The 12,176-nt window shown below is 47.5% G+C and overlaps 1 protein-coding gene across 13 annotated transcripts in view; it reads left to right on the top strand.

The window, feature by feature from the left end:
• The window catches only part of rbms3 (RNA binding motif, single stranded interacting protein), a 177,282-nt gene that overhangs the window by 68,898 nt on the left and 96,208 nt on the right, over positions 1–12,176 (top strand). For 8 of the 13 annotated variants that reach the window (XM_078081366.1, XM_078081367.1, XM_078081365.1 and 5 more), the window contains exon 4: positions 6,180–6,271. In XM_078081366.1, coding sequence (XP_077937492.1) covers positions 6,180–6,271 — 92 coding nt within the window. Of the gene's footprint in view, positions 1–6,179; positions 6,273–12,176 lie in introns of all 13 variants that reach the window. The other 5 variants (XM_078081361.1, XM_078081359.1, XM_078081364.1 and 2 more) reach the window with 1 other exon arrangement.

The following is a 12,176-nucleotide window of genomic DNA, read 5'->3' as shown; positions in this document are numbered from 1 at the left end:
TGCTTCGGCCTGAGACAAAGGCTCAAGCTATAAATCCATGCTGCCGGGTTGATAAGTTAATTGCCTGTACCGCTCTCTCCTTGCCCGTGTCTAATATGGAGGAGTCTTTCCACTACAAATAGTGTTGTCTCCAAGCGCGGGGAAGGCGGGATGGTGACGCTGGACCAGTATGCGAGGCGTCGGCAGTCCGTTGGTGCCCGAGAGTGATTTTGTGTGCTCGCGTGCTCTCGCTGAGCTCCCTGAGGTGTGTTTAGGCTCATTTGTTCACAAACGCTGGGGAATGCAGCGGTTGCACATTTTTGTCAGATTGCCCATCTAGATGAGGTTGTAGTATTATTAGTATTATTTAGGGCTGCACAATTGATGGTAACTGTTAAAGACAAAATATCTGTCAAAATCTGTCAAAACTATTTGCAGTCAGGTATCTTTTATCAGTGTATCTGTTAAGCCCTACAATTCTTGAGGGTTGCCTTATCTGGGATATTAATGCTGTGATGCGGTAAGTCTCTTGCCTAAAGCTAACATTTTAATATGCAATGTAAAAAAATAAATATATACGTGTGTGTGTGTGTGTGTGTGTGTGTGTGTGTGTGTGTGTGTGTGCGTGTGTGTGTGTGTGTGTGTGTGTGTACGTGTGTGTATGTGTGTGTTTCACATGTTTCTCGTTGATAAAACCTTTAACTGAAAGATAGATTTATGGTCTCACCCTGTTTATTCACTTATGCTCACACAGGCACAGCCACGCACTCACACACACACACACACACACCAGGGCAGGGTTTAGTGGAGGGTAGCCACAAAATGTATCATCCGTCACCACTGGTGGTGCAGGACGAATGGAGGGAGGACAGAGGAATGCAGTCCCGGCGAGGATGTTCTCCTCTGGGTTTGGAGTGGGACCAAGGCGGTCTGGTCACGGCCGCAGTTAGTCACGGATGCCATCTCACTATTTAAACCCCCCCTCAGTGTTTGCACAGCTCACCGCAGACTCACAGAAGCCACAGAACTCCAAAGGGAGAAAAGGAGAAAATAAATTTTACCAGTGCTACAATAAATTGACAAACAATTAATTCATTATTATTAATCATTTCTTTGATCAACTAAATATTTTACTCGTTTTCCCTGGAAAATATTTGCTTGTTCAATTTCCTCAAATGTGAGAATTTGTAGGCTTCACTATGTTGTAGATAAACTGTAGTAAATTGAACACATTTGGGTTATGGAAAGTTGAAAAGTATTTTAGTATATTGTTGAATCTATTTCAACCACCTTGGCCTCTGGAAACCTGTTTTTTCACTCTTCTCAGACAGTTTACAAACTGAAGTATTAACTAAGTGTCTCACAATTTACTATTCATCAACAAAATGTATGTTTTGACTTGATCCTTTTAGCACCACATACTACTGCACCAACAGTGTTGACTCAAAGAAAAGTCCCATGTTGGCGGTTGGGAAGCCGAGCGAGGTTTTAACAATGACCAAAGTGTAGGAAGGAACGTGATGTGGTGCTGCGGCTGCTCCATGAATCATAAGAATCGTATTACAGGCATTGTTATGCATATTTGTCCATGGCGCCGCGCATCTATCTCCTCCATTAACCATAATTACTTTTATACATGCAAACTACGGATTAAGATTGGTGTAACCACGATGATTAATATCCCGTGTGCAGCAGCAGCTTCCGCCCTCCTCTTGATGACTCACAAGGACGTAAACAATTACCCCGTTTGCCCCGTGCGCCATTGTAATTTTACGTGACTTGTCGTTGGTTCATTATTCATACTTAGGGCATTATTATCCCATTGTATGCGGTGCAAAATGGGATCATTAGCGCTCAATATTAGAATGTGAAAAATGGAAAATATTGGAGAAAATGATGGTGGATGTGGTGGCTAGGAAACCCCAAACAATCCTACTATTATCAGATAAAAAATGCTAATTTCCCCAGAAGTAATTAGGATTAGCATAATTTGACGGCGCATGAATGATGTGTGGATGACTGATACGTCGATACGCGCCCTGTAATGAGTCCCTTATCTCCGCTCTCCACTGAAGACTTTAGTGCTGAGCGCAGCCTCGGGTGGCATCATCTATACTGTACACCTGCGTTAGGGAGCGCCCTGCGTCTGACACACACACACACACACACACACACACACCCATGGGAGAAGAGCCACTGGGCCCCGCAGTAGAGTAGAAACAGTGGTAGCTGAGCCCCGTCCTGTAGTAACTGATTGAAGACAATGCTTTTATCTTGACAGGCTCCCCGTTTCAGCCAGACCAGGAAATATGATCCGGCAGCTCATGTTCTCTCTATTCCCCTCAGAGAAGACCGTCTGTGTGTCTGTACATGCAGCGCGTTTGTGTGTGTGTGTGCGTGGGCTCACATTAGTGTGCGTCTGCACACCATTATCAGCGACCACGTATGCAGTCATTCACTTTGAGCCGCTTTTAAGTGACAGCTATCGATTGGATGTTTGTGTTGTTGCAGAGGCTTCAAAGCAACACTGTGCCCTCTGCATCCCACTTAAGATGGGAGACTGCATTGAATACAGTAGGAGGACAGCATGTACTTGGCTTCAGGAAACACATCCGTGTGTGTGCGTTTGTGTTTGTGTGCGCGTGTTGTTCAAACATGTAAGATGTGATTTTGTGTTTCTTAACCCCGCTCCTCCTTCACAACTCAATGGACTGTTTCTTCTGCTTGACGACTCACCAAACAACAAAAATACAGGAGCTGCACACACACAGCCACTGACACAGTATTTGTGTACACTCTGAATGAATTCAGCGAATCAAAACTCTAAACCAACATGACTGCAGCCACAGCCAATCAAAAGACTTTACATTATGTTACAGGAGCCACTATGTAGAATTCCAGGTATGGAAATTTTCATCTTCCATGCAGTATTTTGCTTATACATATTCATGGTGCACAAAAGTATTGAGTGTATTTCCAATCGATGTTTAGCACAAATTCACTGAAAACCCTTTGTCTTTCTCCGTATCCGATTGTTGAGGTGACGTGTATCCAGTGTTCCTTCTTTGAAAGTAAAACGTCCAAACAACCTTCTTTTAGGGACAGTGACACCTCCTCAAACCCAGTAAATTGACAAAAACAGCTGCTACTGGACAATTCACATTTTTGCGTCAAATGTTGCTTCTGTATTCACCATTAAGTGTCGTCCTTGAATACATGTCCAATGAAATACGCTGGATTCAACAGGTAGAATTATGCCTAAAATGTCTGGAAGTTGAAGTCAAACTAAAACGAACAAACCTTTTCTAAGAGGCCGGCACATATCTAGTACACACATTTGTCCCACAAAAGGTTTGGTAAATGTTTCAACTTGCAGTTTGCTCTTTGAACTGTGAGGATGAGCCACTTAACTTCTATGGCAGAGCTCACACACACACACATAAACAAAGATGCTCCACAGTTATTCCCCCTGATAAAAGCACAAACGGACTGAAGCTGTCGGCCGATTATTACGCTTCATTCCGACAACAAGCCGCTCACAGTTTTAACCCCGCGGCTGCGGGTCAAGCGGGGGCCACGTTATGCAATCATCACGCGCGTAACGGCGACAGGTGGTTCACAGGCGAGGAGCACACTGGAACCATTACTGGGGGCCGCCATGGCTGCGTGTCGAGTCAGTCCCCCTCACTGCGTTCAGCGGACTCCCTCATGCTGCCTGTCTGTTGTAGCAAACCCTTTCTCTCGGTCTCTCGCTGCCTCCCCCCACCCACCCCCCCTCAACCTCTTCATCCATTCAGAGGCGTGTGAATATAGGTCAGCGTTCTCTCAAATCCTCATCCTGCTGAAAGTTTGATAAGTGCACTCTCTGTGGTAGCGGGGCGAGTATTAAATTTGCAATTGGGGGTCCCAGGTATATTCCGATATTAAAGAGAACCAGCCGGCGCCGTGCTTTGAATATGTTCTTAGACCCACACAGAATGCTGTTTCGGATGAAGGGTCCGTCGTGTGTAGCCATGCAGGTAGTTTTTTTTTTTTTTACCCAGCCTCCATCTCAGTGCAACTGAGGGGAAAGGAGTTTCTGTTCTGTGGCGCACGCTCGCAGCGTTAAATTGCGTTTAAAAGATTCAACAGCAACGTGACTTTCCAAATACAGACACAGAGAAACGGGGACATGCGGCGAATTAAAGGGACGACCCTGAACATAAAAGGGGTTGCGTGCCGGGGGCCTGAGTGAGCAGTGTAATGAGAACAGCAACGATGTGAATCAAAAGGTAAAGCCTCCGCAGTCACGACGTCTCACTCTCACTGAAACAACCTCAGCTGTCTTGAGAGGACGGCGGACAGAGAAGCTTCCCCTGCTGACGGACAGGATATTTACTAGACAAAAAATTGATTTCCAGTCGGCTCCATGAGGGTATTACGGAAAGAGGACAGCGCTGCTTCCGCGCATCGATTGATAGATCGTATCGAGCGTATGCGCATGATCTTGAACAAAGTTCTTTTGGAAACAGTCGGCCTCGTCCAAATGCCGTTGGCACGAGGCCATGTGGGGAAACGAGGGTCAAGAAGTCTTCAAAAAAACTCTGCCCACGTTGATTGCCCTCAAAGGTCGGTTCACCTCATTGCGTATTTGGGAGGAGGCAGAAAATCTCCAAAAAAACACTTAAAGAAAAACAACTAAATTATCCCCGGGGTTAGATGTGCTGAGGCGAGACAGAAAATATGTTTATTTGGTTGAAACGACCTTCAAAATGAAAATAGCTTTTTTTATAAGCTGCTCCTATGAGTCCAGTTATACCTTATTTAAAAAATGATGTTGAATAAAAAAAATATTCAATTGCTCATTTCTTGGTTTATTATTGTACTTGTGCACATCTGGTGGCTCCTGTAAGAATAAATACATTTTTAAACAAATGCTACTTTTTGTCCGGCTGTCTCCTCCAGCTGAGTCCTTTATATCTCGCTCCTCATATTTCGATAATTAAGCCCACCGTCCCTGCGACCCCCCCCCACCCCCTCCCCCAACAGCTGGCCATCCCCCGTCCCCACACGAGAATCGACACCCAACACAGGTTATGATTTTCACACCGCCTCACCCTCCTCCTCCCCCCTTTGTGTTATTTAGAAATAACACATGGTGAGAAAGTGATGTGTTACGCGCACGTGTGGACTCAAACGCGTGCAATCGCCTGTAACATGATGGGCTAACCACGGCAGCTGCCCCCCCTCCCTCCCCTCCGCCTCACACCCATTATCCTTTTCTAATTACACTTTCCCTCTGAAACAGTGGATCATAGGGCACCCATTGACTGCTTTTAATCCGCCACCAAATTTTAATTAACACAGACGTGACCTCCCGTCTCTGATACATCCCGCAGAACGCCGGGATCACAATAACTCATAAATCACGGCCGCCGATTTCGCTCCCTTCCGCTTTCCTCCCTCTGATGGATTTCCGGAATGGGGGCCGGGGGCTGTTAATGTCGGGGTGGAGAATAGTGGTTTAGAGACGGGAGAGGGGCAAGGACGCTAAGTAGGTGGACAGGAAGGCTCCGTTTGAGAAGGATAAGTGTTTGTGTGGGAGAAGGCAGCATCTGTGGTGCGCGCTGTCGACCTTTGAGAGATTGGTTACCGAGGAGAGGATTACGCGGGCTGGGGAATGAGGCTGTCTTAAATACGCCGGCCGTTGAGGAACACGATGTGGGTCGGCCAGCTTCACAGCATCTGAAAAATCAAAAGGCTGAACAAGAACAATGATATGTGTGCGTGTTACCCCCTTTGATGTGGACTTTCCCCAGTGCGAGCAGTAAAAACGGCGACAGCCTGTGTTCTTCTCCACGCCGCTCGGCGCTAGTGCGTTTTTGTTTGTGTATCCGTGCATGTATATGTGTGTGTGTGTGTGTGTGTGGAGGTGGAGGTGGGCAGGGTGCCGGGGTTGGTTATTACTAAATCGCTCATCCGTGCTTCTAATTAAGACGCATAGCATCCCCCTATGAACGTCAGTGTCGCTAATTATCAAACAATGTAGTGCTCACCAGATATGAGAACTGGCAGCCTCTGTAGTCATGTTACCAACCTATTACTGCTACAATTACCAAGCGCCTGTCACTCTCCTTGTTAGTCATCAGCCTTCATTTCGTCTTTGCTAATGCCTGACTTTCTTTCTCCTCCTCTCTCTCTCTCTCTCCCGCTCTCTGCAGGCTATGGCTTTGTGGATTTTGACAGCCCAGCTGCAGCGCAGAAGGCCGTGTCCTCCCTCAAAGCCACCGGGGTGCAGGCCCAAATGGCCAAGGTAAGGAGTGTTTAAAAACAACTTGGCGCCGCCACTACCCCGCGCGCTATTGTTAGCACTTTGGTTGCGCGTCTTGCTCCCCGCGGGGATCTTAACGGTGTGCACTTCACGCACCTCGCGGACTGATGGATCTGAAGGCTCCCCGAAACTGGTTTTGTCCATAAACACACGCCCATAAAAAGTCCCAATGACTCACAAGGGCCAATGGCCGCGTTGGTATGGCTTCCTCACCATCGAGACCGGGACCTGCACATGTGGTCCCTTGTTTCAAGTGCTCCCGTGGACTCGGTCATGTGTGTCTGTGGCTTCGTTTCACGGCAGACTGACTGGGGACCAAAATGAGAGCTGTGGGCCCGGCCGCGCCGCCCTGCGTTCTTAGCACGCGGAAGCCGAGGAGTTGCACACACATGGAGGAGTGTGGCCTGAGATTAAGTTTGGGACCTAATGTCGTTTTTTTAATATTTGGTCGTGCCCAAAAGAATATCCGTGACATTACAATACAAGTGCACGTCGACTCCTCAGACCAGGACAGCAGTTGTCCTTTCCTCATCTGTCTCCTCTAAAATCTTTCACTGCGGGGCTGATGCAGAGAGACTCATCGTAGACTTTAAGCACAGCGGGGCTCTCTTTCTGCGGACTTCTGTGATGGACGAGCCCACGTGGCTAAACCGGGCTATTTCTGTACCAGCGCTGGATTTGCTGCTGTCAGAATACTTAAATAGGTGAGCAAAATGTCAGTAGCATTAAAGCAATGAATATGCTGATGACTATGAGCGATTTCCTCAGCATTTGATCCAATCCAGAATCCCCCCCCCCCCCCCCCACCATCCTTCCTCCTTGAAGCCAAAGAAGCCCCGATGAGACGGAGCGTGGCGACGGCGCCAGCGCAGATGACAGAATTGATGATAACGATGAAGGTGGCAATTATTTTGATCAAATGGGATGAGATCTGACAGGAGGAGATGATATTCCGCGAGGAGCTCAGGTGTGCCATTTCTCAAATGCACCATTTGGCCGTTCCCTCTTCCCACCAGTGTCCTTCTTCCAATATTTATAAGAGGCCTGGCTCTCAGAATACAGATTAGACGCCCGTGCTCTTTGCCCAGCTTATTTTAACACGCCTGCTTTGCATTGCTCCCTTTTTCTCAGTCAATATGTTCATGAGAGAGGTCCGGGGTCCCAAATCTAAAGCGCTGACCTTTGTCAGGATGTTTGTTTGCAACGCTGTGCATGTCACATTCATAAAATCCTTTTCTATTAGCATGTCTGTATAATAGTTTATTTTTTTGTAATGATCCATTGTTCTGTTCACACAAATAGAAAGGCCAGCATTCTGTGGCGGAGCGGTGTGCTTTTATCACACTAGTGAGAGGCATTAAGGAGTAGTTTGCTTTTATAGACTCGCTCTCCGTCTCTCCGATGTCTCCTTTCCTCGCATCACGCCCATCACTCCATCGGCTCCTCTGCCGTGCCCCCTCAGCGTTCTCTGTAGCCCCTTACCGCCGCTTTCTCTCACATCCGTATACAGATTTGTATTCACATCCACCGTGTCTTCCCCTGCCAGGTATGCGGCGGGTGCAATTTATTCCCCTCAATAATTAACAGCAGGCTGTCTTTGTGTCTGCCTACCTGCCAAGGTGTCTCTGACACTCCATGGCGGAGCAGCGTTCCCCCCGGTGGGGCCGGATGAAAAACCCAGGTGCGCTTCGAGGAAGGTGTAAATGGCAAAGACGATTGCCAACGCCACAGCCGACTTCCACAATACGTCATTCAGCCTCATTCTCTCACTCCCACTGCTCCGCTTTGTCACATATATCTCTCCGCAACAAAGTAATAGCTAGTCGGAGCCAGAGGCTTTGAGCTCATTAAATAAAACCGTCACGGTAATCAAGTTGCGCCTTTTTTTGCCGCCTTGACGCCATTAAAGCGCTTTTATTGAGGTTCCTTATTTTAAGCACAGCTGCAAATGGAAGCAAGAAGAGAGAAACGGAGAGGAACTTGATTTCCTCTTCTGCCTCCGATGTAACACCCTGCTGTCTCTCTCCTCTTACTCCCTTTGGGATTTGAAATACCAAGGCAGCAGAGATGAAACGTCGCCTTCCTTTTGTCTTGCCCTCCCCCGGGGACGGTGACAGCGAGAGGGAGGAGAGGAGCCATAATTAAGATACCTAAAGGACACTTCCCCCCTGCACCTCCCTTCCTGTCACTCACCTCCACACAAGCCCCAGATAAGAGCACTTATCATAGGTGTGGAGTGTGTGTGTGTGTGTGTGTGTGTGTGTTTGTGAGTGTGTGTGTGTGTGTGTGTTTGTGAGTGTATATCCGTGCAGGTTTGCGTCTGTATCTGTATACAGTACACATGGATCGTGGTTTTTGTGTATGTTCACTCAACCAATAAGACATTTGAGAGGTTTTCGATCATGATACCTCTCCTCTAAAATGACATTCCCCTACGAATAAAAGGGAATTATATTCTATATATTATATTATATTTTAATACAGGTAGCCTGTATTAAAACACAAATATAATTCACTACGGTGGCAGATTTGAGGAACAGGTTGAGGTTGTGAATAAAATTAAAACAGAAATGCAACAAACTACTTAGGTTAGGTTTGATAGATCAGGGTTTGGCTGGTTTTGGCTGTTTTATTGACTCCTGCCTATGGAGCCAAGAGCTGATTAGCTTAGCATAGCATTAATACGGGATGCTCAAAGATTAAACAACAAACAAAATATGGTAGTATTCATTAGATGCTTGTTTCTTTGAAGTCGTATTGCTAAGCTAAGCTAAGCTTAGCAAGATTAATGTTAATTAATGTTCTTTGTGTGAATCACACAATGAAAATTGAGGGTTTGGGTGAAGTCTGGTGAGGTTAGGGGGTCCAAGTCTTGTTCGAGAAAATCAGACCCCCGTCCCTCTCCCCTTCCCATCCTCCATGGCATTTAAACCACTAATATAATTATTGTTGAGTTAACGTTCAATGTCAGCAACCATTTTGTCTACTATAGTAAATGTGGCAGAATAACAGGTCAAGACAGTGTATCTAAAACAGATAAAAGATGCATTTAACACAAAGGTGTGCGTGCGTGCGACATTGAGTACAGGCTCACATTCGCCTCCTCTCATCGTGTCACTTTGTTCAGGTAGCTTTCCGCTCTGTGAAAACTGACACGCGGAGCAGACGGAACGATAACAGGTAAACGCCTCGCCGATGCAAACCTGTCAGCCAGCCGCTCGCCTCACTCTCCGCAGGCTGCCATTTTCCCCTTGAGCCAATCAGACTGTATTATGGGAAGGGCGCCCTCGATTGTGGTGTCTGTGTCGGAGAGGTAATTCCGCCTGACAGCTGCTTGCTTTCAGACAACAGCCAGTCTTTATGGAAATCATCCCTCCCCATTCTGGCTGCAGTCGGCTTTCTGCTGATAACGGGCCGGATGAAAACAAAGCTGTCCTTTTTTTTTTTTTTCTTGTCTTCTCTGTTTTGGGAGCCAAGAATTTGCAAAACAACTCTGTGACATCATATGGATTCTGACAATGTACCCCCTGGTTTGATGTTACACGCATTAGGGCCAATATAAGCTTGAAGCTGACATTTGCCGTCTTTGGATCTGACCGGGAATTCAGTGTTGCTCGCTGAGATGCGTGTAGATTGCTTTGTTTTAATCTTTTTTCCTTTAAAGGTAAAATTCCCTCCTGGTTTCTATTTTTGTTTCCTGGCATGTCAAGTCTTGTCTCCTTCCACGGTATTTATTTATTATTATTTTGTGAGGAAAAGGTAAATTTTGCACATTTCCAAATGCTACACAAAGCCTCTTGTCATTTGACGAGGATATTTTTTTTTGCCTTGATTTTAGGCAGCGGCGTGCGTCTCCGTGCAGTGTGCCTCCTGGTTCCCATGGCCGATATTTATGCGGTTCACGGCGGCTACAGGGAGACAGAAAGGCGCCGCCTGCCCTTCACTTCACATTACAGCGGGGAAATTATGCTAAAAGCGTCATTAACGTGCCTCCATGAAGTGAATCCAAAATGTTTATGATAAGAATCTCTCACACCGGCCCATCAACCAGTAGTCACCGACGGATGCTTTAGACGGTGTAACGGTGTGAAGCGGACCGCAGTGTTCAGTCCTCCCGCACCTTCTCATTTATTCTCACCACCTTTCCCTGGCTCAGTCTCCCCTGCCTGTCTTCTCCTTCCTCTCTCCCGGGGAAGATTTCCTGTCAATTTTACATTTATATTCATGCGAAAAAAGCACGAATCCCCCTCTGGGTGGTCTGCAGTCAGTCAGCAGTCTCCTTATTATGCTTTAAAGGTGACTCCACAGCTCCGTTGACTCCCGGGACCCCACGTTGGGGCTACACACAGGGCGACCTCTGGGCGGTGATCAAAGGGGACGGCGGCTGGCGGCGGCGCCCTGACAGTTGGCCAAGGCCCTCCCTCCCACGCCTCCCCCCCCGAGCAGTGGTCTAATCTGGTGAGAACAGGGAGGGATGCGTAGTGAATACGGCGGGATAATTGGACGGAGTTTGGGGGATACAGGTGCTCACTCAGCATCACTCACCTCTCCGTTCGATGTTCGCCCCCCCCCCCTGACGTCCACCTTTTGGTGTCAGAGCACAGTGTGGCGGTCAGCACTTTCCACCCTGAAGCTGCCATCGACAAGGGCGTCCTGGTGATCACGGTCATTTCCCTCCAGGCGGGGAGGCCAATGAGCTGGGACATGCAAATGAGCGGAGACACGCGTCAGAGACGCTCGTCGGCACGCGAGCACTCACGCATGCACGTACGCATCACCACTCCCACTCATTCCCTCACGTGTGTCCTGATAACTTTGAGAGAAAAATCCATTACCTACATGTGGTCGTCCTGTTGATTCCTTAAACCCTCACCTGAGCTTTGATCTGCTTGTAGCAGTTAACCAGATAAGTTTGAATAATATGAATTTAACTTGAGTTTACACTGTTTTTTCATTGATTTAACAGACCTGAGACGCTTTTATTTTCTTCCTGCCCACCATAAAGGAAGGCGAATGGAGACGATTGGAGGAACTGCTTGATACTCGTGGAAATATCTGCAGTGCAGATAATCTCTAAAAAGATACGATCACTTGCCAATGTGTCATTTCGGTGCTGCGCCGGGGCTGAGTCCGCCCCACCCCCCCTCCCGCAGAAGTGATAGTTTTGAAGGGCAAAGCCAGTGAGAATGAGACGGACCATCTGACGAGCACCGCCTCCCGAGCACCTCCGTTGGCTTCCGCTGTCTCCACCATCTAATTACGCTTCAATCATCTGCCGGAGCTCTGCGTGCGGTAAATTATTTCACCGAGCTGCGCGCAAGAGAAGGGGGTGGGGGGGCGGTGGGAGGCTACATACAAATCACTGAGAGACAGAGTGAAAAAATATAATCCAAATTAAAAATAAGGCCAAAAAGGTTTGGAAAGATTAGGAAGAAAAGTGAGAAAGGTGAAGTAGAGGGGGAGTCAAAAACTAAACGTACGGAGGTGGAAGGCGTGAACCAGAGGAGACAGGCCTGCATTAATAAACAAACTCACAAACCTAACACTAATGAGAAAGAGAGAGGACGAGCATAACCGGCAACAGACAGCCTCCGCAGAGTTGATCCCGCCGTGGGAGCAGAGCAGCCCGCGGCTGTGTGGAACCTCCACGGATACGCAGCCATCACGAGGGAATCACTGCCGTGTCTGACGACCGCTTCCTGTCTCCCAGTGCATGTGGTGTTTATTGGTTTCCACTGTCGCGGCAAAAAAAAGGGATCCAATTAAAATACAATTTACGGTGGTTGTAGTTCTGTATCTGTGAAAACTCTCTGTTCTGTTCCCGAGGTTTTCGCTCCAAGATATACCTCCTGTTAGAATTACGGCGTTGGACAAGCAACAGCAGAAA

This window comes from Gasterosteus aculeatus, chromosome 10, assembly GCF_964276395.1.
Source record: "Gasterosteus aculeatus chromosome 10, fGasAcu3.hap1.1, whole genome shotgun sequence".
Classification (NCBI taxonomy): Eukaryota; Metazoa; Chordata; class Actinopteri; order Perciformes; family Gasterosteidae; genus Gasterosteus; species Gasterosteus aculeatus.
This window is presented reverse-complemented; position numbering and strand designations above follow the sequence as displayed.